General features: G+C 33.4%; 2 protein-coding genes across 7 annotated transcripts; both read left to right on the plus strand.

Annotated features, from left to right (window-relative positions):
- Positions 1 to 659: 659 nt before the first annotated feature.
- LOC135137864 (receptor-type tyrosine-protein phosphatase C-like) lies at positions 660 to 16,854 on the plus strand. Of its 6 annotated transcripts, XM_064067645.1 has the most exons (12): positions 660 to 909; positions 961 to 991; positions 3,368 to 3,457; positions 3,510 to 3,757; positions 3,968 to 4,124; positions 4,217 to 4,401; positions 14,959 to 15,615; positions 15,662 to 15,749; positions 15,796 to 16,145; positions 16,197 to 16,324; positions 16,374 to 16,509; positions 16,558 to 16,854. In XM_064067645.1, exons 3-12 carry the CDS (start codon positions 3,376 to 3,378, stop codon positions 16,612 to 16,614), a joined length of 2,088 nt encoding a protein of 695 aa, XP_063923715.1. In that variant the 5' UTR covers positions 660 to 909; positions 961 to 991; positions 3,368 to 3,375; the 3' UTR covers positions 16,615 to 16,854. The 6 variants fall into 6 exon arrangements, with proteins under 6 accessions (XP_063923715.1, XP_063923707.1, XP_063923691.1 ...); XM_064067637.1 differs by having other exon boundaries at positions 660 to 991; XM_064067655.1 differs by lacking the exons at positions 660 to 909; positions 961 to 991; positions 3,368 to 3,457; ... (1 more) ...; positions 3,968 to 4,124; positions 4,217 to 4,401 and adding exons at positions 13,386 to 13,753; positions 13,835 to 13,935; positions 13,991 to 14,238; positions 14,458 to 14,614; positions 14,711 to 14,892.
- A 4,677-nt stretch (positions 16,855 to 21,531) lies between these two features.
- Positions 21,532 to 25,883, plus strand: LOC135137854 (receptor-type tyrosine-protein phosphatase epsilon-like). The gene is made up of 15 exons (XM_064067612.1): positions 21,532 to 21,926; positions 21,981 to 22,228; positions 22,449 to 22,602; positions 22,696 to 22,877; positions 22,944 to 23,433; positions 23,486 to 23,646; positions 23,700 to 23,787; positions 23,837 to 23,919; positions 23,969 to 24,357; positions 24,407 to 24,539; positions 24,592 to 24,832; positions 24,884 to 25,083; positions 25,133 to 25,261; positions 25,318 to 25,466; positions 25,516 to 25,883. The coding sequence occupies exons 1-15, from the start codon at positions 21,782 to 21,784 to the stop codon at positions 25,724 to 25,726; spliced, it is 3,003 nt and encodes a 1,000-aa protein (XP_063923682.1). The 5' UTR covers positions 21,532 to 21,781; the 3' UTR covers positions 25,727 to 25,883.
- Positions 25,884 to 26,530: the final 647 nt, after the last annotated feature.

Raw genomic sequence — 26,530 nt, forward strand, 5'->3', positions numbered from 1 at the left:
TGTTGTATTTGTCGAAATTAATACTGTCACGATGAGCGATGATAAAAAATCGACGTGGGTAAAACTCGACAATTTATTTCTTAATAACTCGAATTTAAACGACAACACAGAGATTATGTAGAAAATAATTCCGGCGCAACATTCACTGGACTCGACTATACGTTCCTCTCGATGGATCTAGAACGCCGCTCGGCCATCCTGACCGCGTCTAGACTTGTCTGGAGCACCCATTCGCAACTTCCGTCTCTCCGGCCGCTGTCACCGACAAGGAGTCATCACCGCCGTACAGCCTAGAAAGCTCTCGACGGCCCATAGGCGTCGTATCGAGGCGGCGTGTGGGTTTATTTCGTAACAATACATACCCTCAATTAAAAATCGAAAAATTTAAAAATGACAAATTGAATATCTTGTGCTTTGTCTCATTAATTTCTCAACTAATGAGTCGCCCCTATTTATTTCCCATGCGTAATCTAGGCATTGTAATCATTTGTGTAGGGTTTATAATGTATCTTAATACAATACCGAAATTTTTAAATTCGCACGTATCATTTACGGAAAAATATGTACAAGGATCGGTGACACTTCTTGGAATTTTGATAAGATATTAAGATTGACTTAGTGATTACAAACCAAGTGTTCAAATTTAGTTAATTCGTCGGTCCCAGAGAACTGATATCGTTATCTCAAAAAAAAATGCAAAATAAATGTGTATTAAATTATTATCTTTAGAAAAAAGCCAGTGCACAAAATTATTAATTCTACTCGTAGCATATGTGCACACTTATTGCAATAATGTATTAAATTTTAATGTGACGTCGTGAAGATGCCAACTTTGTTAGTGAAGTGTGTTACTAAGTTGTGTTAAGTGTGGTGTTCTTCAGGCGGAATTGGGTTAAAGTAAACAACATCGTCTGTATATTCGGAAAATTTTGTTTTTTTTTTAATTTGATTAATTTGCAGCATTAAATTTTTTGAGGCAATGACGTCCTAGGTATGGCTATATCTATGACAAACAAGGAAAGATAAGCAATGAATAAAGAGTTTTTTAAACGAAAAAAAAAAAAAAATTGGTCTAAAGAGTTTAGACAGTACTTCCCTCGCTGTCGGAAACTTGACGACTGCATGCCTATTGTGTTTTTTTTCTCATTACATTTTTGTAGTGGGAATTTAAAAAAAAAATGCGATGACGTCATCAACATTTTTGCAAGGACACGTATATCAGTTGGGATAGATGTAGTGTAATACTAAGAATAAAATTATTATATTCTCAAATTTTCGGGAAAATGAATTGGGTCGTTTGAATATTGATTTGTAATAATCAATAAAATAACGAAACAATTTACTCACGTATACCTACGTATCAGAGGCAACTAAAAATCGTGTATGTATAAAAATTGTTAATTTAAGATGACAGGCGTAACAGCATACGTGAGAGCCAAACACAGAAACTGTAAACAAAACGACCGTCGGTTTTATTGCTTCGACTTCCGCTTATTATATAAAACATTGGGTTTTATTTTAATTCTTGACGGTGAAATTCACAATTGGTTGATTATAAACATGTCTATTTCGCATTCGCGGAACCAAGTGACCGCATAAAACAAATGCAGATCTGTAACGTTAAAGTCGATGTAAATAAGCGTGCTACCCTTATGTTTCAACCGAGTTTTTCCTTTAACAAATTTTGTGTCTACCAAATTGGGTTGGTTGGGGTGTAATACTAATAATAAGTGTTGCCTTTAATTTAATCAATAAAATAAATTGACTTCATTAATTTTTTTGAACCACCTCTTAAGAAAATCTAAAAAATATGAATGGAATGATAAATCACAAGTACAAACTCATCATATTTTTTGCATTTTAGATAGGATTTATTCAGCAAAATTTAAGGGTGACGTCATCAATTTTTTTAGGAGGGATGAACAAATACATTTTGAACAAAAGTTTACCATGCTTATAATAACTTTAAAATATTCCCAAGATTTCAAAGCATTCGGTTTTGTAATTCCTGATTAAATCGATAAAATAAATTCACGCCTTCATTAATTTTTTTCAGTCACCCTGCATATGCAAATCCAAAAATATGAATGGAATGATAAATCACAAGTACAGACTCATCATATTTTGTACATTTTAGATGCGATTTATTCGGAAAACTTTTGAGCTGACGTCATCAGTTTTTTGTAGAAGATAACCAAATATATTTTGACTAAAAATTTATTATGCTCTTTATAACCTTAAAACATCTGCAAGATTTCAAAGCATTCGGTTTTGTAGTTCCTGATTAAATCAATAAAATAAATTTACGCATTCATTAATTTTTTTGAGTCACTCTGTATATGCAAATCCAAAAAATATGAATGGAGTGATAAATGACAAGTACAGGCTCATCATATTTTGTACATTTTAGATATGATTTATTCGGCAAACTTTCGAGCTGACGTCATCAAGTTTTTGGAGGGGATAAGCAAATATATTTTGACTAAACATTTATTATGCTCTTTATGACCTTAAAACATCTGCAAGATTTCAGAGCATTCGGTTTTGTAGTTCCTGATTAAATCAATAAAATATATTTACGCATTCATTAATTTTTTTGAGTCACCCTGTATATGCAAATCCAAAAAATATTAATGGAGTGATAGTTCACAAGTACAGACTCATCATATTTTGTACATTTTAGATATGATTTATTCCACAAACTTTTGAGCTGACGTCATCAAGTTTTTGGAGGGGATAAGCAAATATTTTTTGACTAAAGATTTATGATGCCCTTTATAGCCTTAAAACATCTGCAACATTTCAAAGCATTCTGGTTAGCAGATTAAAAATTAAATTTCAAAATGTTGTTTTATAATTTTGATTTTTTTTCCAAAAATCTGGACGTTTCGGGTGAAAAGTCGATTCAGAGTTGTAAACTACATGTGTAGGACTATGTTATTTTATACAATTGAAAACCCATTTACTATGTACAATTTTGAAGTGACGTCATCGGTTTAGTGGTGGGGATGATTCGACAAATTTTGGTTAGCGTTTTACCATCTACATGATATTCTTAATATAAGTACAAAATTTCACAACAATCGGTCGAGTACTTTCGAAGATTATCTGTCTAATAAAAATCCGTGACAACAGACGGACAGACGGACAGACGGACAGACGGACAGACGGACAGACGGACAGACAGACGGAAATGGGAGACCTATTTCTTCGTCTTCTAGGGGTCATGAAAGATCGAGAAAACGTAAAAGTAGAGAGTCGGCCGACGGACTCGATTACAATACTTCCTTTGCTTACGCTCGGGAAGTAAAAATGAGGTTGAAAATATTCTGTACTTTTTTCTATGTTGCGACTAATTTGTGTTCAGGACAAAATATGCGTTACTGCGTAACCGAAGGAGATGCTGGATTTATAGTATCAGATAAGGTGACGAAGAAAGATGGCAATCCCGGTTCAAGTTAAACTATCTAAATAATTTGTTATATTGTATTTACGTTTAATCATTGCAGTCTCTCAGTATTTGGAAAATGTGACATCAATAAGTCTCAATATTAGACAATGGCAGCGCTCGTCTTGGACTAATAGTGTTGTACTACAAGAACCAATTTTGGATGAAAGATGGGAAACCTTTATGCAGATGGACGATGATACAAAATTCCAAGAGATATTGAACAACAGTACAATCAAATCTGTCTTTCTTAGCGTTAGAATTTACAGAGATTTTCATGAACTTAGCCCACAATTTAACAAGGCACAGGTAGAATTATAACTTCATTAGTCTTATTCAGTTATTCAGCATTTGTGTTTTCAAAATCTGCTGTAATTTTTGGCCCCACTTATACAGGTGGAAACCAAAACTTTATAGTTAAGTTTAAAGTTAACAGACTTAAAATAGTTTAAACAAATTTTATTGTATATAATTATTTATAGTGGCAATTGCGGTTAATCACAGTTCAACTGGTTTTAGTGGTATCACCTTAAATTTAACGAAAATGTTCTGTATATTTGCGAAACTGATTCGAACATCAGGTGTAACGACATTTTGGACACCAAAGGCCTTTCCAGCATCGAGTTTTACTTTAAGACTGTTGAAATTGATAGAAGCATATGGATGCTACACGAATGTAAGTACCTATATAGTTTTTAAAAATAAACAATTTTGATATAGATTTTTTAAATTGGTAGTCAAAAATTCAAGAATTTTTTGTTTTTTCAGATTATTATTTCTACAGTAATAAGACTAACGCCACTGTAGGTGTATATACAGGACCATCAACAAATTGTGCTGATGTGGAATACGGCTGGATTAAACTTCATGTAGCTATGTGTAATGACTGTAAAATGTCTCTGGAATTACAGTCAAACGATGATACTAACAAAACCGAGACTTTTGCCATAAACGTACGTAGAACGAAATTGGCAAGCTCTTTATTGTGTTACATAATTTACAAAATCAACAAATTTTAGGGGACCGGACACTGGAATACATCAACACATTATGTCCTAAACTTTACAACTTGTTGGAAATTGTTGGCGACAACAATATTTGAAGGTACAGACGAAAATGAATCGTTTTGGGCAATTGGCGACAAGTTGTACTTTTCAAAGAATGAGAATTGCACAAACACTACAAGAAAGATTGCCATTGATAGCAACAATTCACCAAATTTAATTTGTGAAGACAGCAGGAACAATCAATACAACATAACTCCACCTGTAAATTCTACACCATCAAACGACACAGAAACTCAAAATGCTATTTTACCAAACAAACACGAACATGAAATGTCCTCTTTTGAGTTTTTATATTTACTCCTACTTATTATTCCAGTAGTAATTTTAGTTGGTCTAACGACTCTATTTTGCCATATACGAAAAACCAAACTAAAGCGTAACCGCAAATTATTATCAAGTGAAGATGACGAAAATATAGAACTAATGGAAAACAGTGAGGAAATTAATGAAGTCTAGAGTTAATGCTATCAGCCATTTGGTAACATTTTCGCATTTTTGTTTTAAATTACTAAAAAATTGATTGTAGGATCAGTACATCTTAACTCACTGGATAATAAGAGACTTGTTGGAGAAGTTTTTCTAATTAAAAATTTTTTAGTACTACGGTAATAATTATAACTAAGAGTCATAAACAAAATAAGCTTCTAAATTAAGTGTAAAGTGCACGTTTAAGTTTAAAATTCAAAAAGGTGTCTTTAAAAAACCGAAAAATTTATCATTGTGGTAACAGAATAATTTTAAGTAATTATTTTGCAGTTTAAAACATTGCTCCTATTATTCTTACCTTATTTTTATCAATTGCGAATATTTACTTTAATAATATTTTACTTAATCTTTTCGTTTTTTTGATTTAATTGTGACATACACATGAACAATCATAAACATGTTTTTTATTTCCCTAGCATAACACTACACATCATGTAGAAAATTAAAATAGATTTCTTCGAAACTACAGACCATTTCGAAATTTAAACGCCGACAAAAATTGATAATGAATTCAGGGGCGGCTGCTGCCAGGGGGCATAAGGGCACGACCCTCGCAATATTACAACATCTACAAACACTGAACGTACCAAAATAGTAATTTTCAAGATTTAAAATTATTAAATGATTTAGACGTTTTGTTTACACTGTTGCCATGCAAACCGTGCGACTAGCCGCGGCATTGTACTGGAATCGAGTCCCGTTCCGACAGTGCTCAGCTGGATTAATACAGGCGTGGATGATCCACGACACTTAACGGAAAGAGCAACAAATCATGAAAGAAGTGCATCATTTAGTGGATTTTATAATCTCGGTAATACAGATATTCGGAAACAACTAGACACCGCCTATATTAATAATATTCGGGTACATAGCACAAGGGTCAACAAAAATCGCCATATATTACTTCGATTGAAGATAATCTGCATACAATTTTGTGTAGTGTTCGAACTTGCTTTACGTAGACATGACGAAAGTAGGAATCACAAAATCTATCTTATATTTTGCCTTTTTTTTTCTTAATATACATAGCCATCTGTTGACGACAAGAAACTTAAAACATGGTTAAAATGGTACAAATCGGTGTTTTCTTATACAAATTTTCCATTCTAAACATATTTTAAGTTTCATGCTATGAAAAGAAGTGCAGACATTAAAAAAAAATTGGTCTAAAGAGTTTAGACAGTACTTCCCTCGCTGTCGGAAACGTGACGACTGCATGCCTATTATGTTTTTTTTTTCGCAGTGGATTTCAAAGAATTCGGTTTTGTAGTTCCTGAGTAAATCAATAAAATAAATTTACGCATTCATTAATTTTTTTGAGTCACCCTGTATATGCAAATCCAAAAAAACATCAATGGAGTGATAAATCACAAGTACAGACTCATCATATTTTGTACAGTTTAGATAGGATTTATTCGGCAAACTTTCGAGCTGACGTCATCAATTTTTTGGAGGGGTAAGCAAATGTATTTTGACTAAACATTTATTATGCTCTTTATAACCTTAAAATTTCTGCAAGATTTCAAAGCATTCGGTTTTGCAGTTCATGATTATATAAAAAAAAATAAATTTACGCATTCATTAATTTTTTTGAGCCACCCTGTATATGCAAATCCAAAAAATATGAATGGAGTGATAAATTACAAGTACAGACTCATCATATTTTGTACAGTTTAGATAGGATTTATTCGGCAAACTTTTGAGCTGACGTCATCAATTTTTTGGAGGGGATAAGCAAATGTATTTTGACTAAACATTTATTATGCTCTTTATAACCTTAAAACATCTTCAAGATTTCAAAGCATTCGCTTTAGTAGTTCCTGAGTAAATCAGTAAAATAAATTTACGCTTTCATTAATTTTTTTGAATCACCCTGTATATGCAAATCCAAAAAATATGAATGGAGTGATAGATCACAAGTACAGACTGATCATATTTTGTACATTTTAGATATGCTTTATTCGGCAAACTTTCGAGCTGACGTCATCAAGTTTTTGGAAGGGAAAAACAAATATATTTTGACTAAACATTTATTATGCTCTTTATGACCTTAAAACATCTGCAAGATTTCAGAGCATTCGGTTTTGTAGTTCCTGATTAAATCAATAAAATATATTTACGCATTCATTAATTTTTTTGAGTCACCCTGTATATGCAAATCCAAAAAATATGAATGGAGTGATAAATTACAAGTACAGACTCATCATATTTTTACAGTTTAGATAGGATTTATTCGGCAAACTTTCGAGCTGACGTCATCAATTTTTTGGAGGGGATAAGCAAATATATTTTGACTAAACATTTATTATGCTCTTTATAACCTTAAAACATCTGCAAGATTTCAAAGCATTCGGTTTTGTAGTTTCTGAGTAAATCAGTAAAATAAATTTACGCATTCATTAATTTTTTTGAGTCACCCTGTATATGCAAATCCAAAAAATATGAATGGAGTGATAGATCACAAGTACAGACTCATCATATTTTGTACATTTTAGATATGATTTATTCCACAAACTTTTGAGCTGACGTCATCAAGTTTTTGGAGGGGATAAGCAAATATTTTTTGACTAAAGATTTATGATGCTCTTTATAGCCTTAAAACATCTGCAACATTTCAAAGCATTCTGGTTAGCAGATTAAAAATTAAATTTCAAAATGTTGTTTTATAATTTTGATTTTTTTTCCAAAAATCTGGACGTTTCGGGTGAAAAGTCGATTCAGAGTTGTAAACTACATGTGTAGGACTATGTTATTTTATACAATTGAAAACCCATTTACTATGTACAATTTTGAAGTGACGTCATCGCATTAGTGGTGGGGATGATTAGACAAATTTTGGTTAGCGTTTTACCATCTACATGATATTCTTAATATAAGTACAAAATTTCACAACAATCGGTCGAGTACTTTCGGAGATTATCTGTCTAATAAAAATCCGGGACAACAGACGGACAGACGGACAGACGGACGGACAGACGGACAGACGGACGGACAGACGGACAGACGGACAGACGGACGGACAGACGGACAGACGGACAGACAGACGGAAATGGGAGACCTATTTCTTCGTCTTCTAGGGGTCATGAAAGATCGAGAAAACGTAAAAGTAGAGAGTCGGCCGACGGACTCGATTACAATACTTCCTTTGCTTACGCTCGGGAAGTAAAAAGGGTAAAATGTAAGCCCACCCACCCACCCTGTCTCAATTGCGATGATTTTTTTCATTCGCCGTGAACCAAGGGGGGCGGAGCTTAACTGCAAAATACTTATTTCTTTAGAAGAAATTGAAAACATGTTTTCGAATATCGTGTTATTCAAGGAATATTATGTACATTAAGAAAAAAACAAATAGCCAAATTTTAAACCCCGTCCACCCACCCCATCTCAATTGCAATGATTTTTTTCATTCTTAGAAACTTAAAACACGTTTAAAATGGTAAATTTTTGGAAATACAAATTTTGCAATTAGGCTCTTCCCCTAAGTCTGCCAATGAATGAAAACTTCATTACTATTTAGATCAGGGCAGCTATGAAGGGGCCTTAATCTCTGGTTTTAATTTTTTCTTAATATACATAGTATTCTTTGAATAACACGTTACACAAAAACCCATCTTACATGTTTCTTGTAGTGAGATAAGAAGGATTGTGCAGTTAAATTCCGCACCTTTTGATCTCGACGATTAAAAGAAATCATCACAATTGAGATAGGGTGGGTGGGCGGGGTTATATTTTGCCTTTTTTCTTAATATACATAGTCGTCTTTTCAGAACAAAAAACTTAAAACCTGCTTAAAATGGTAAATTTTTGTAGACAAATATGGATCTTACAATTAAGCCCCGCCCCTTGATCTGACAAGGAATGAAAAATTCTTAATCTTTTCTTAATAGACAGAAATTTTGAAAAACTTAAAACAAATTCGAAAAATTGTAAAATCTAACAAAACAAACTAAAGAATTTTTAAAAACTCAAAATTGGTTGCTATTAGAAAAATGCTCAGTCAACACAATATAAATAAACCCGGTGAAAGCAAATCAAAATTAATCAGTTAAGAAAAATCTGTAAATTCGTGAAAATTTCAGTTTTAATAAATTTATTCCTTTTGAATTATTTAAATTAATGTAATTGTAATGGTCTTAATCATTCGTTAAAGACTTGTAAAAAAAAAAATCTCGTTGCCCTAGGTGCTCTGGTCCACATATGGTAAATGATTGTCATGCTACTAATGAGCAACTGCGATGTATCAACTGTGTTAGCATTCAAATTAAAGACAATTTAAGTGATGAGGACATTGCCCATGCTTGCTGGGACATTAACAACTGTTTTTTGTATAAACGGACTATTGAGAAAATCAAGTTAAATGTCTTTGGGATATCTAGCTTGTAGCAATTAAACTATTTTCCTAACTTAATTTCTTCCTCATCAGCATCATCTCCAGCAATATCGAACAAGAGTGTAGATAAAGGAAATATATCTCTCTATTATCAAAATGTTCGTGGTCTCAATTCCAAGCTGTTGCGGTTCTCCAATGCTGTAGCTGCCTGTGCCTATGATTTAATCGCACTTTCTGAGACATGGCTGCACAGTGGAGTTAATGACAGTGAAGTCTTTGACCAAAACTATGAAATCATTAGAAGGGACAGAGACTTGTTGCGTACCAACAAACAGACAGGTGGTGGTGTGATTATTGCGATTAGATTGGGACTCCATTATACTGAAATTAATCTATCTAACACCCCTTTTAATAACCTTCACCTTATTGACATTGTCTGTGTTAAGGTGTTGATTGCTTCTTTATCTATCACAATATTTGTCCTATATATTCCTCCTTCGTTGGCATTAGATTACTATCAATTAATCTTTGAGGCGTTTGTAATGTTAGAGCTCTTGGATGACTCCAATATTCTTATAATTGGTGACTTTAATATATCTGAATTTTTTTCATCTCTTAGTAATCCTCATTGTATAAAAAGTTTGGAATTGTGTAATTTTATGAAAATGTTTGAACTGAAACAGTTTAATACCATTTTAAATTGTGATAATCGGCTTCTTGACATCGTCTTATCCAATATGTGCTGTTCAGTATTAACTTCTGATGATCCATTTGTAGACGAAGATCCACGTCATCCTTCTCTCCATGTAGGTATATTTGTGAATAACATACCATCACGCAATTTTCTGAAAGCAGCGTCTAATGGAACCAGTTACAATTTTCCTAAGGCCAATTTTGTTAGTCTGTATGAGGATATTCTAAATGCTGATTGGTCTCTCCTTAATAAATTCATTGATATTAACTCTGTCTGTTGCTTATTTTATGATGTAATATATAAACTGTTCGATAAACACATACCTATGTATAAAAAAAGGGAATATACCTACCGTGCATGATTTTTACCTGAAATTATTCGGCAGGTTCGTTAAAAAAATCAGCTTAGAAGGAGATATTTAAAGTACGGAAATACAGCTGATGCGCTTGCATCCAGGGAATTGAGACGTAGCATTAAACGAGAAATATCAATAGCTTATAATGCATTTATCAAGAATTCTGAAGACATGATTAACACAGATCCGTCAACTTTTTGGGGTTATATACGACGTAAAAGACGACACACCGGGACCGGGATACCATCTTGTGTGACTCTTGGTGATACTGTTGTAACAGGAGCAAAAAATATTGCTAATGCGTTTGCACAATTTTATGAATCAACCTATATCCCTAGTTCTAGCTGTAACCTTAACAAAGTTAAATATGACAATACAAATGTGAATATAAATGTGTCTATCATTAGTGAAAATGAAGTGTGACACAGTTTATCGCAGATTCTATCGATTGTGGACTACAGACCGATGTAATATATCTTGATTTTTCAAAGGCTTTTGACAAACTAGATCATGGTATATTAATTGATAAACTTTATGCTTTGGGCCTGAATATGCAATTAATTAGCTTTTTTGGGTCGTACTTAGCTAACAGAAAACAATATGTCCATTGCTGTGGATATGATTCTGATGTCATTACTGTTTTATCGGGAGTACCACAAGGTTCTGTACTTGGTCCGCTTCTTTGTTTATTGTTCATCAATGATATCTCGAATGAATTAAATGTTGAATTTTCTTTATATGCAGATGACATCAAGATATACAATAGAATAAGTTCAACTGATGACTGCCTTAAGTTACAACATAATTTGAATAGGATTGTGGTATGGTGCAATTTGAACAGGCTTTTGTTAAATCAAGATAAAATGTTGTGTAATGTCATTTTCTTTAAAGTGATATAATATTCACTTTGAATATGTCCTTAATGGGGTAGTCTTAGCCAGGCCTCAGACCGTTTTGGATCTTGGGGTTGTTTTTGATAGTAGGCTCACATTTGCTTATCATATTAACAAAGTTGTGGCAGACTGCATGAAAACTTTGGCTTTCATCATAAGGAACTCTAGAGATTTTCAACACTGTGACACTATCATTCGACTTTTTAATTCATTAATTGGCAGCAAACTTTACTATGCTTGCATTATTTGGTGTCCTCACCATAACATTCATTTAATGCATCTGGAACGTGTCATACGAAGGTTTCTTAAATATTTGTTTTACCGAGAGAATGGTTTTTACCCACCTATTGGTTTTCCTCAATCTGAGCTTTTAAATCACTTCACTTTCTCCAGTTTTATGGAAACTTGTAAAAAATTCTTTGTGTTGTTCCTAGTTAAAATGATAAATAACAGTGTTGACTGTCCTTTAATGCTAGCCAGATTATCATTTAATGCACATCCTCGAAGTCTAGTATCTCGCCACTCTGAAATTTTCTACATAGCTTGCCCGAGAACTGATATCGCCAAATTCTCTCCTATGTCCACTATGTGTAGGATCGGTAATAGAACACATAATAAGATTGGTCTTTTTTCAACATCACTGCGGGCTCTTAAATTCTTTAATTATTCCCAAATTTAGTAGGCTTTCACATTACTTCGTAAGTTAATTTACTATCTGAATTAACTGATCTTCCATGATTATTGATTACACGTATATTTTGATCTACCTAATCTGAAAATCTGCATTGGGATTTGGAGTAGCTTTAAACTTTTCCTTTTTGGGATTCACAGTAATTTGCTGATTAGTTATTCTACTTCTTATCATTTGCTTTCGGTTATTTGTTGGTCTGTAATTGGGTAAATAACCTATTGACCGACTATATATATAATAATAAATTAAAAATTAGAATCTGGGAAAATGACACATTAAAAAATTAAGATCTTGAAAAATTTAAAAGCTAAATTAAAAGTTGAAATCTGAGGAAAAATTTAAATATCTTCATTTTGAAAAACTGAGGGAGTACAAAACTGAAATATCGAAAAAAAGCAAATCAAAAATCTGGGAGACCGAAAAATTGTAAAACTGAAGACTAAAAATCTTAAAATCAGAAAACTGTAAAGCGGAAAAATCGAAGAAACAAAAATTCACAAATGGAAAATATGAAAATCGGAATATTAAAAATCGAGAGACTGGAAAATCCAAAAACTGAATAAACAATCTAGAAATTGACAAATCGAGCTAACTGTAAAATCTAAAAATTGTAAATTAAAAAATTGCAAAATTAAAACCGAAAAAATAATAAATCATAAAACCAAAAAACTGTAATTTTTAAAAATTCGAAAATGGTTTCTATTAAAAAATCCTCATTCTACTCGATGTGAATAAGCGTGTTGTCTTTGTCGAAGATAATACTGTTACGATGAGCGGTGATAAAAAATCGACGTGGTTAAAACTCAACAATTTATTTCTTAATAACTCGAATTTAAACGACAATACAGCGATTATGTACAAAATAATTCCGGCGCAACATTCACTGGACTCGACCATACGTTCCTCTTGCTCGGCGATCCCAACCGCTTCTAGACTTATCTCGAGCACCCATCCACGACTTCCGCCTCCAGGTTCTTCTCCGGCCGTTGTCACCGACAATGAGTCATCATCGCTGTACAGCCTACAAAGCTCTCAACCGCCCATAGGTGTCGTATCGAGGTGGCGTATGGGTTTATTTCGTAACAATACATTAAAAATCGAAAAATTTAAAAACGACAAATTGAAAAATCAAAAATTAAAGTAATTTTTTCGATATTCAGATATTTGAACATCTTGTGCTTTGTCTCATCAATTTCTCAACTCATGAGTCGCCCCTGTTTATTTCCCAAGCGTAATCTAAGCAATTTAATCATGTGTTTAGGGTTTATAATGTGTACGAATGTGTACGCATATTTTTAAATTCGCACGTATGATTTGGGGAAAAATGTACAAAGATCGTTTACACTTCTTTGGAATTTTGATAAGATATTAAGATTGATTTAGTGATTACAGACCATATGTTTAAATTTAGTTAATTCGTTGGTCCCAGAGAACTGATATCGTTATCTCAAAAAAAATGTGAAATAAATGTTTATTAAATTATTACTTTTATACAAAAACCAGGGCACGAAATAATTAATTTTACTTATAGCATATGTGCACACTTGTTGCAGTAATGTATTAAATTTAGTGTTATGTCGTGAAGATGCCAACCTTGTTGGTAAAGTGTGTTGCTAAGTTGTGTTAAGTCTGGTGATTTTCAGGCGGAATTTTATTTAAACGAAACTACATCGTGTGTATATTCGGAAAATTTTGTTTTTTTATTAAATTAGCTTGCACCATTAAATTTTTTGAGGCAATGACGTCTATGGATTATATGGTTATATCTATGACAAACAAGGAAAGATAAGCCATGAGTAAAGGGTTTTTCAAACGGAAAAAGAAAAATGAAGTTGAAAATATTCTGTACTTTTTTCTATGTTGCGACTAGTTTGTGTTCAGGACAAAATATGCATTACTGCGTAACCGAAGGAGATGCTGGACTTATAGTATCAGATAAGGAGATGGGGAAAGATGGCAATATCGGTTCAAGTAAAACTGGTATCTAAATAAATTGCTACATTGTATTTACGGTTAATCATTGTAGTCCTTCAGTATTTGGAAAATGTGGCATCAATAAATCTCAATATTAGACAATGGCAGCGCTCGTCTACGATTAATAGTGTTGTACTACAAGAACCAATTTTGGATGAAAGATGGGAAATCTTTATGCAGGCGAACGATGATACAAAATTCCAAGAGATATTGAACAACAGTGCAATCAAATCTGCCTTTCTTAGCGTAAGAATTTACAAAAATCTTACTGAAATTAGCCCACAATTTAACAAGGCGCAGGTAAAATTATGACTTCATTAGTCTTATTCAGTTATTCAGCATTTGTGTTTCTAAAATACGCTGTAATTTTTGGCTCCACTTATACAAATTCGCCTAAAGGAAACCAAAACTTTATAGTTAAGTTTAAATTTAACAGACTTAAAATAGTTTAAACAAATTTTATTGTATATAATTAATTATAGTGGTTATTGCGGTTAATCACAGTTTAACTGGTTTTAGTGGTATCACCTTAAATTTAACGAAAATGTTCTGTATATTTGCGAAACTGATTCGAACATCAGGTGTAACGACACTTTGGACACCAAAAACCTTTCCAGCTTCAATTTTTACATTAAGACTGTTGAAATTGATAAAAGCATATGGATACTACACGAATGTAAGTACGTATATAATTTTTAAATGCAAACAATTTTGATATACATTTTTTCTTTAAATCGGTAATCAAAAATTCAAGAATTTTTTGTTTTTTCAGATCATTACTTCTACATTAATGAGAGTAACGCCACTGTAGATGTTACAGAAACCTCAACAAGTTGTCCTTCTGTAAAATACGGCTGGATTAAACTTCATGTAGCTATGTGTAGTGACTGTAAAATGTTTCTGGAATTACAGTCAAACGATGATCCTAACAAAACCGAGACTTTTGACATAACCGTACGTAGAACGAAATTGGCAAGCTCTTTATTGTGTTACATAATTTACAAAAACAACAAATTTTAGGGGACCGGACACTGGGAGACATTAACACATTATGTCGTAAACTTTACAACTTGCTTTAAATTGTTGGCGACAACAATATTTGAAGGTACAGACGAAAATGAACCGTTTTGGGCAATTGGCGATAAGTTGTACTTTTCAATAAACGAAAATTGCGCAAGCACTACAAGATACATTGCCATTGATAGCAACAATTCATCAAATTTAATTTGTGAAGATAGCAGGAACAACCAATACAACATAACTCAAGAACTACCCACAACGCAGTGTTACGAACCTCCACCTACAACTACTACACCATTAACTGAAACTATATCAGTAAATAGTACTACGTCATCAAAAGAGAAAGAGTCTGAAGAGATTGAAACGTCTTCTTTTAATCTTTTATATTTATTAATTATTATTCCAGTAGTGATTTTAGTTGGTCTAACGATTCTATTCTGCCCTATACGAAAAAACAAATTAAAGTGTAACCGCGAATTATCAAGTAAAGATGACGAAAATATAGAACTAATGGAAAACGGTGCCCAAAGATGGACGTTCAAACCGGGCGAAAAGCACTGGCCCCCTGTGAAAATCACCGATTTCGGTGACTACATCAGCGACGTGTTTGATCCCAGCAGGAAATACCGTTACTGTTACATCCAAAACCAGTTTTCTGTGCGTATTACTTCCCGTTTATTAATTAACAAAGCAGCTATTTTAGGACCTGCCATCTGGGTTTATAAAATCTGCCACAGAAGGTCGAAAACAAAAAAATGCAGACAAAAATGGTCGCAGTGAGATTTACCCTTGTAAGTTTTTTAATTGCATGCTTCGCATTGTCAAAAAATGTTTCAGATGATCGTAATCGTGTTAAACTGGACAAGTCTTTCGCCGGAAAATATTTCAAAGGGGACTATATTAATGCGAGTTACATTCAGGGCTCTACGAATTATAAAGAGTACATAATTGCTCAAAACCCCCGCGCGAATACAGTCGACAATTTCTGGATTATGATTTGGCAAGAAAGAATTAGGTACTGCGTGATGGTAACTTACGAACAGGAAGAATATTTTCGTTACTGGCCTAGTGTAAACGAAAAACGTGTTACTTATGCTGATTTGAATATTACTATAGATGAACTACTGGATCATACAATCTTCCAAAAGTATACACTTACAGTTCAGAGAAAGAATCAAACTAGAGAGGTTTATTGCAGTATTTATTTGATGATGTGGCAACATTTTTTCTCGTTTTAGATATATATTGTTCATTATAACTCGTGGCAGGAGAACGACATGGATTTAGCAAGGACTAAACTTCTCCCATTCATAAGTTTTCTACAAAGTGTACCTCATTACACCGCCCCTGTATTGTTTCATTGCCGGTAAAATTTTCAAAATCGGGTGACCATTTTAATAAATTTATTTTTTCAGAAATGGTGCTGGACTGTCTGGAACTGTCGTTTTGTGCGACATAGTGCTAAGATCGATACCTATGACCGGAATGATAGACATGTATCACACAGCGAGGGTATTAATGAAGTCAAGAGTTAATGCTATCAGCCATTTGGTAACATTTTCGCATTTTTATTTTAAATTACTAAAAAATTGATTGCAGGATCAGTACATCTTAACTCACTGGATAATAAGAGATTTTTTGGAAAAGTTCTACTAATTAATAATTTTCTAGTACTACGGTTATAATTGTGCTTAAAATTTTAAACGGTATCTTTAAAAGACCAAAAAAATTGTCGCTGCCCTAACAGAATGATTTTAGGTATTTATTTGGTAGTTTAACATGTTGCTCCTATCATTCTTACGTTATTTTTATCAATTGCAAATATTTACTTTAATAATTTTCCTCAAATTTTTCGTTTATTGATTTAAATGTGACATACACTTGAACAATCATAAACATGTTTTTTATTTGCCCAGCAGACTATTTCGAAATTTAAACACCGACAAAAATAATTTACCTTAGTTTATATTTTTCCGCAACGATTCTAGTTCAAATCCTGACTTCGTGATAATGAATTATGGTTTAAAAAAATGGTCTAAAGTTATTTATATAGAACCCTCTCTCACCTGGACGAGCAGGCCGTTACGGTCGCAAACTCGCCATTGGGTCCCGGCTACTGGGACAAGCCGACAGCGACACGTCATCTTGACCGCCCCTGACTCCTATTCAAGGCCTGCACTCCTTGTGCAGATGGCGCGACCGCCAGCTCGACAAGGAACCGCGGACTCCGCTTCCGCCACGTGTTATTGTGTTATTTACCACAATTCTATTTAAATATTCAGTTTCTATAACTCTGATATTAAACTACAACTGAATAAGTGTGACAGTTTCCAAAAAGAACAATAAACAACATTTAAATTCGACATACACTCTCGTGAAATTTTAAACAACAAAGAATTCTTATCTGAGATTAAGATGGGCAGCAGACAATTTATGTGATGGAAGCATTAATCAACAAAATATTTACATGAAAAAAAAATCTTGTGTGAAGTAAAAGTTGTGCAGACAAAAATATTATGTGAGGTTAGGAACTGCACTTTCAATCCAGATTATACAACAACAAAAATCACTGAGGCTAAAATTGCGAGATAGTGAAAAATTGTAAAACTAACAAAATTACATGAGGTTCATATTTGCCACATTTTATCAACGATACAAACAGAGAATTTAACTGATATTAAATTTTTCCTTGATCCAAGTGACTGGTTACTTAAATTAGTTTTAAGAGTATATATCGTGCACTGTCCCCACCTCATCCCAAACAAACACATGGCAAATAAACACAAAATGCATCCAGTGTTGCCAGGAATATGCGTCTCGGTGATAAAGTTTTCCACGTTGCGAGAAATAAATATGTCTCGATGAGTTGATGATGATAACGATGATAACTAACTAAGGGGAAAAATTTTAATCCTCTGGTACCTCAGTCCACGATATTATGAATTCTACCGCTAACTATTAGCAATCTTGTCAGAAACCTTATTCATAATTTGATGAACGAAGGATGAGTCTTGACTAAGGGAATTTCATGGAATCTCCTAGCAAGTGCTGTATTTGTAGACTCTCATGACTGTTGCATTGTATTAGAACCAGTTAACGATTAAAAACCTAACATGAACTGTGAATTTACAAACAATGAAACAAATTTACACCACGTGTTAGCGTCGATCTAAAATTTGCATATTTCTGGTTGGAAAAACAAGTAAACTTTACCACTAACTCTTTACCTACAAATTCCCCCAGGAGAGCTACCGAATACCAGAAAAGAACTAAACGTCCACATGGTTGCCTATGTTTAACGATTTTCTTGATTGAATTTTTTTCAGTGCGAAATCTGATCACCACAACTTGATGTTTTATTTTGAAAGATTTTGAAAAAAATCTGAAAGGCTTCTTTCATTGTTAAAATTCTTTGAAAGAATCTTACAGTCTCCTAGTGTTTAATTTTAAAGAATTTGAAAGCATCTCGGTCCTTCCTAATGTCGTGTCAAGTGTGAAAGAATTTTGGAATCAGTTGTTTTTTTTTTTTTAGAATTTAAAAAGAAGAAGAATCTCGGGGACCTGTGGATCCTGTTTTTGAAGTAATTTGAAAAAAAAAAATTCGGGGACCCATTGTTTTTTTGTTTTTTTTTTTTGAGCAGTTTGAAATAATCTCGAGGACGCTCTGCCTGGTTTTTGAAGTAGTTTGAAAGGATCTCCGGAATTCTTTGTGTTTTATTTTTGAAGTAGTAGTAGGGATGTTTCTGTTTATTGTTTTTAAAACAATTTGAAAGAATCTCCAGAACTCCTTGTGTCTAGTTTTTGAAGTAGTTTGAAAGAATTTTAGGGTCCCTTTATGTTTTGTTTTGTTTTTGAAGTAGTTTGAAATAATCCGAGGACACTGTCTGGTTTTTGAAGTAGTTTGAAAGGGTTTCCGGAATTCTTTGTGTTTTATTTTTGGAGTAGTAGTAGGTATGTTTCTGTTTATTGTTTTTAAAACAATTTGAAAGAAACTCCAGAACTCCTTGTATGTAGTTTTTAAAGTATAGTTTGAAAGAATTTTAGTGTCCCTTTATGTTTTGTTTTTGAAGTAGTTTGAAAGAACCTCGAGGATCCCCTGTGGGTCTTGTTTTTAAAGTAATTTGAAAGAATCTCGGAGCCCACTTGTATTTTGTTCTCGAATTTATTTGAAAGAATCTCAAGGACACGTTGTTTTTTATTTTTAAAGTAGTTTGAAAGAATCTCGGGGATACCCTGTGGGTCTTGTTTTTGAAGTAATTTCAAAGAATCTCGGGGACCCCTTGTGTTTTTTTGAAAGAATTTCGGGAATTATTTGTATAATATTTTTGAAGCAGTTTGAAAGTATCTCAGGAGCTTTTTGTGTTGTATTTTTGAAGTAGTAGTAGGGAGATTTCTGTTTATTGTTTTTAAAACAATTTTAAAGAATCTCTAGTACTTTTTGTGCCTAGTTTTTGAAGTAGTTTGAAAGAATCTCGGGGACACCCTGCGAGTCTTGTTTTTAAAGTAATTTGAAAGAATCTCGGGGGCACGTTGTGTTTTGAAGTATATTGAAAGAATCTCGCGGATGCTTTGTGTTTATTTTTGAAGTAGTCTGAAAGAATCTTGGGGACCCCTTGTGTTTTGGTTTTGAAGTAGTTTGAAAAAATCTCGGGGACACATTAGGTTTCATTTTTGGAACAGTATCAAATAATCTCGAGGACCCTTTGAGTCTAGTTTTTGAAGTAGTTTCAGAGGATCTAGGGAACCCCTTGTGTTTTGTTTTTGAAGTAGTTTGAAAGAAACTCGGGGATTCCTTGTCTTGTTTTTGAAAAAATATCGCGGACCCGTTGTTTTCTTTTTATTTTTGAAGTAGTTTGAAAGAACCTCAGGGACCCCTTGTGTCTGGTTTTTGAAGTAATTTGAAAGAACCCTCGTGAACCCTTTGTGTTTGTTTGAAAGAATCTCGGGAATTCTTTGTATTATTGTATTGTTTTTGCAGTAATTTGAAAGGATATCAGGAACTTTTTGTGTTTTAAGTATTTTTGAAGTAGTAATAGGGATATTTCTGTTTATCGTTTCTGAAACAATTTTAAAAAATCTCTAAAACTCTTTGTGTCTAGTTTTTGAAAGAATTTGAAAGAATTTTAAGGACCACTTATATTTTGTTTTTGGAGTAGTTTGAAAAAATCTCGGGGACTCCTTGCTTTGTTTTTGAAGTAATAATCTGAAAAAAATCTTGGGGACACGTTATGGGTCTTGTTTTAAAGTAATTTAAAAGAATCTCGGGACCCGTTGTGTTTTGTTTTTGAAGTAGTTTGAAAGAAGCTCATGAACTGCTTGTGTTTTGTTTTTGAAGTATATTGAAAGAATCTGGCGGACGCGTTGTGTTTATTTTTGAAGTAGTCTGAAAGAATCTCGGGCACCCCTTGTGTCTGGTTTTTGAAGTAATTTGAAAGAATCTCGGGACCCTTTGTGTCTCGTTTTTGAAGTAATTAGAAAGAAATTCAGGAACTGCTTGTGTTTTATTTTTGAAGTATACTGAAAGAATCTCGTGAACTCTTTGTGTTTGTTTGAAAGAATCTCGGGTATTCTTTTTGTTATGTTTTTGAAATAGTTTGAAAGGATATCAGAAACTCTTTGTGTTTTATTTTTGAAGTAGTAATAGAGATATTTCTGTTTATCGTTTCTGAAACAATTTTAAAAATTCTCTAAAACTCTTTGTGTCTAGTTTTTGAGAGAATTTGAAAGAATTTTAGGGACCACTTATGTTTTGTTTTTGAAGTAGTTTGATGGAATCTCCCTGATCACTAATGTCTGTGGGACTGAAACATCCTGAACATGCTCGCTTTGCTCGCATTTTAGTAGTTGGTTTTTTCAGAGTAATTTACCTTCACATGAAGATTTCCATAACTATAATAAAAGTAAGTAGACTTAGTAATCGTTGATTCGTAAATGTTGTAATTGTAGGTATTATTCAAAATCAACTAAATTTATTAACGGGAGAATTTTTTTTAATCTTAGGAATGTTTGTGAACACTAAAGTAGAAAAAAAAGTAAAAAAGACTCCAGCAGTCAAAACGTGCTCGCTGTGCTCGCATTCTACACAATTGCGTTTTTAAGTAATAAATCTAGAGATTTATTATTTCAACAAAACCGATGCTGATTTTAAGTAAGTAGGGTTTATTCGGCAAAGTTTTAAGATGGCGTCATCAATTTTTTGGGAGGGGGTAAATTCATAAATTTGCTTTTGAATTGAATGTTGTTGTAATTGAGATTTTTTTCCAAAAATGTGGATGTCTAGAACAAAAATTCCACGGATTCATAAACCACAAGTGCAGGAATATCTCACAACCGAAAAAAGTTCTAATTTAGAGAATGAATGGGGAATACCATTGACGGCACCTCAGTAATGTGCTTATCGGTGTTTGCGCCACGATGAAACACTTTAAAATTGACAATGATCATTTACTTAATTGATATCGTTATCTCAAAGAAATTATTAAATAAATGTTTGTTAAATTATTTTTAGAAAAAATCATCCTTATTGATAACGTGTATAGATAATTATTGCAGTAATGTATTGCGCGATTTAGTGTTTACACGTCTTGAAGATGCTAACCTTGTTTGTAAAATGTCTATGACTTGTGTTAAGTATTTTTTTTTTTTTTCAAAAATGTTTCATTGAGTTTGACCGTTAAATTATCATTTGACGAAATGCCGTCTACGAGTTGTATGACTTTCTCAATGACAGATAAGGCAAGATAAGAAATGAGTAAAGGGTTTGTCAACCGTACTAAGTGAATATTAAATGTTCTATAATATCGGGAAAAGAAAATACTGAAATATGAAGTTTAAAATATTGTGTAGTTTTTTCTATGTTGCGACTAGTTTGTGTTCAGGACAAAATGGGCATTACTGCGTAACCGAAGGAGATGCTGGACTTGTAGTATCAGATAAGGAGATGGGGAAAGATGGCAATATCGGTTCAAGTAAAACTGTATCTAAATAAATTGCTACATTGTGTTTACGGTTAATCATTGTAGTCACTCAGTATTTGGATAATGTGGCATCAATAAATCTCGATATTACACAATGGCAGCATTCATCTTGGAATAATAGTGCTGTACTACAAGAACCAATTCTGGATGAAAGATGGGAAACCTTCTTGCAGGCGAAAGCTGATACAAAATTCGAAGAGATATTGAACAACAGTACAATCAAATCTGTCTTTCTTAGCGTTAGAATTTACAAAAATCTTACTGAACATAGCTCACAATTTAACAAGGCGCAGGTAAAATTATGACTTCATTAGTCTTATTCAGTTATTCAGCATTTGTGTTTCCAAAATACGCTGTAATTTTTGGCCCCACTTATACAGGTTCGCCTAAAGGAAACCAAAATTTTTATAGTTAAGTTTAAACTTAACAGACTTAAAATACTTTAAACAAATTTTATTGTATATAATTAATTATAGTGGCTATTGCGGTTAATCACAGTTCAACTGGTTTTAGTGGTATCACCTTAAATTTAACGAAAATGTTCTGTATATTTGCGAAACTGATCCGAACATCACGTGTAACGACACTTTGGACACCAAAAACATTTCCAGCTACGAGTTTTACGTTAATACCACAATTAATCAAAGCATATGGATACTACACGAATGTAAGTACGTATATAATTTTTAAAAGCAAACAATTTTGATATACATTTCTTTAAATTGGTAGTAAAAAATTTGAGAATTTTTTGTTTTTTCAGATCAGTACTTCTACACTCATGAGATTAACTCCTCACTAAATGTTACAGAAAACTCAACAAGTTGTTCTTATGTAAAATACGGCTGGATTAAACTTCATGTAGCTATGTGTAGTGACTGTAAAATGTCTCTGGAATTACAGTCAAACGATGATACTAACAAAACCGAGACTTTTGACATAAACGTACGTTGAACGAAATTGGCAAGCTCTTTATTGTGTTACATAATTTACAAAAGCAACAAATTTTAGGGGAACGGACACTGGAAGACATCAACACATTATGTCCTAAACTTTACAACTTGCTTCAAATTGATGGCGACAACAATATTTGAAGGTACAGACGAAAATGAACCGTTTTGGGCAATTGGCGATAAGTTGTACTTTTCAAAGAATGAGAATTGCGCAAACACTACAAGATACATTAAAATTACCATTGTTAACAACGATACATCAATTTGTGAAGATAGCAGGAACAACCCATACAACATAACTCAAAAACTACCCACAACGCAGTGTTACGAACCTCCACCTACAACTACTACACCATTGACTCAAACTATGTCAGTAAATAGTACTAGGTCATCAAAAGAGAAAGAGTCTAAAAAGATTGAAACCTCTTCTTTAAGTTTGTTATATTTATTAATTATTATTCCAGTACTACTCATTGTCATTGGAGTGGCTCTCTTCTTCTACATTCGAAATAAAAAAGCCACCGCCAAAAACAAACTAATAAACATGAGTATAATTAACCAAATGCATATAACCCACTGAATTACAACAAACACTTTTAGGTGATGAAGAGCTAGAATTATTACGTAATGATGGATACGAACTTCCCACGTTAAAGCGGACTGAAGACTACTTACCCATAAAAACGGGCGAATTTGATAACTACATTCATGACGTTTTTGTGGCAAGAAAAAATTATAACTACCTCGAAAAACAATTTTCTGTTGGTATCGCCCCGTCACCACCAACCTTAGCTAATTTCAGTATTAATTTCAGAACTTACCCTCAGGCTACTTAAAGGACGCCAACGAAGGCCAAAAAAATGAAAACTCGGACAAAAATCGATACAATAAAATTTACCCATGTGTGTATTAATAAACATTCACCCCAGCCTCACTAAAAAAATTTTTCAGATGATGAAAACCGCGTCAAACTCGCAAAAAGCTTAGGCGACGCTAACCATTTTTCGGACTACATCAACGCCAGTTACGTTGAGGTAACACAACATGAGTTAATTCAAATTGGTGCAAAAGTTACAATTGTAGGGTGTTAATGGGCCGAAAGACTACATATTAACGCAGAACCCTTTAAAAAACACCGCTGTGGATTTTTTCCGGATGATTTGGCAAGAACAAGTGGAGTATGTTGTGATGGTCAGCACCCCCAATGAAAGCTACCACCGGTACTGGCCGGATTTTAAAAAAATGCAGACTCACAACAACGAAATCGAAGTGTTTGTAGACGAAATGAAAACGTACGAATTTTTTGACTGTCGTACTTTAATTATTCAGCGATTTGGAGAAAAAAGGAAAGTGCAACATTTGCACTTTTATTCGTGGTCGCCGAAGATGGTTTCTTCGCACATTTTTCTGGAGTTTGTTGATCAAATGTTGAACATACCCCATGTGGGTCATCCAGTGGTGTTCCACTGTTTGTACGTACGATTTGTTTTATTTAATTTGTGGTTTGAAAATCTATTTTAGAGCTGGAATTGGAAGATCGGCTACTTTGGTTTTATGTGATATTGCGTTAAGATCGGGTATAACAGGGTATTATAACTTCTTTGATACCACGAAAAAGTTGCGTGAGTGTCGAGCTGGTGTCATACCAAATCCGGTAAGAACAATGGTAATCGAGACAAACTTTGTGACAGAATAATGTTTTCCAGAGTCACTACAAATTGGCACATTTAATTGTTTTCGAATCATCACACTATAAAGACACCTCGAATGAGATAAACAGTGATTTTGAGGCTAGCTTTAGTAGGTTGCTTGAAGGCAACAGTATTAAAAAAAAATGGTCAACGTATTTAGAAAACACGGACTGGTTATACGAAGCTATAAATCCGTACCAATTTTGTACAGAATATCCACCTAGAAATCGCTATATCGACAATAATCTACTACCAAGTGAATTTTTAATTGTACTTTAGAAACTAGTGACCCTTTATACTATTTTAGCACAACATAGTCGAGTGGCTCTTCAGTATAAAAAACCGGATTACATCCACGCAATGTTTGTTAGTGGTTACAGCCAACGGAAAGACTTCATAGTAGCCCAACAACCACTATCAAGAACTGTGTCAGATTTCTGGATTATGATATTACAAAACCACGTAACAACGGTTATTAATCTCAACGAGCCAGACGTTACACTTCGAGTAAAATCCACACTTCAAATATGTAATTTAACTCAAAGATATTTTCCAGGGAAACGTACAGTTTATTCCAACTCCTAAACACGATGTTGTTAAAATCCAGGGCAATATCACAATTCAGTTCACTAAACTAGAAGAACACCTCAACTACGAAAAGCTCACTCTGGCAGTTCACGCCTCGGTATATATAAAAAGTTTTACGTCCGGTATATACATATACATTTTTTTCTTGTATAGGGAAAATTTGAAAAAAACGTCGAAGTCCTCAACATAAAAAACTGGCCCAAAATTAAAGGAATTCCGGAATCGACGGACGTAATGATGAGCATTTGGGAGAACGTGAGGGGGCAGAAAACCCAGAATTTTCCTACGTTGGTGTGCTGCGAGTAAGTTGCTCGTTTTTGTGTGTAATAACATTTAGAGAAATGGTTTTAGTGACGGGATAAGTTCGAGCAGTCTGGTGGTTTGCTTTTTCTACATGGCTGATAAAATGCTCCAGGAAAGAAAGTGCGATGTGGTGGGTGCTGTTAAGGCCGTGCGTCGTAGCCACACGAAGTTTATCAATTTCGAGCAGTTCGTGTTTCTGCATCACTGTGCGTTGGCTTTTTATAAAAACTGCTACAAAACATACGGCGAAAGTCTGTAGTGCATTGGCGAATTGTAGAAAATTGTGGTGTTAAAAAAATTTGGTGCTCGAGTGGACCATGTACCAACTGTATGTTCGAACTATTATGTATTTTTATAATTTTCACACTTTTGTTATTTATTTGTATGTAAATCAAAGAATTATAGTTTTTACTGTTTTGGTGAGTTGAAAAACGGTTACCATCTTTGCAGATCCGACACTGATTTTGTAGTATTCGTTACTGAGCACAACGGAATCTAGTTGAAGTAAATTTAGGTTTGACGAAAGTTTCACCTGATGGCGCCACCATACAAAACCTGGAAACCTGCTACACAGACCAGTAAAGAATTATTTTTTAGAATTCTGTACTGGTCTATCAGATCAAAGAATTCTGTAAAGTCAGCAATTTAAATCAATATATTCATAACTCATTGATTAAATGGATACTTTCTACAATTTAAAGTACATAACATTCACACTTTGACTGTTTTCTAACATTCTCTAAAAATAAGCAACCGAAGAAAACCTAAAATCCTTTAAAAAGCACCAAAAATTTTGTTTTGAAAATCATCCAAAATCAGGCATAATTCCCTTAAAAGCATCCAAAAAACATCACAAATTCGCTTGTTTTTTGACACCCCGATTTTTATTTGTGGACCAGATCAATTGGCACATGCAAAAATCATTGGAAAATGATTAAAAAAAATTGGTCGAAAGTTATTTCAACAGAACTTCCCTCGCTTCTGAAGTACATACTTTCCAATCTCTAGATTTTTAAATTTTTTGATGTTTTCTGTTTTGGAATGTTTCAATTTTTCAATTTTT

This window comes from Zophobas morio, unplaced genomic scaffold, assembly GCF_036711695.1.
Source record: "Zophobas morio isolate AGI-343-1 ecotype UQ-CSIRO unplaced genomic scaffold, CSIRO_AGI_Zmor_V1 ptg000004l, whole genome shotgun sequence".
Lineage (NCBI taxonomy): Eukaryota > Metazoa > Arthropoda > Insecta > Coleoptera > Tenebrionidae > Zophobas > Zophobas morio.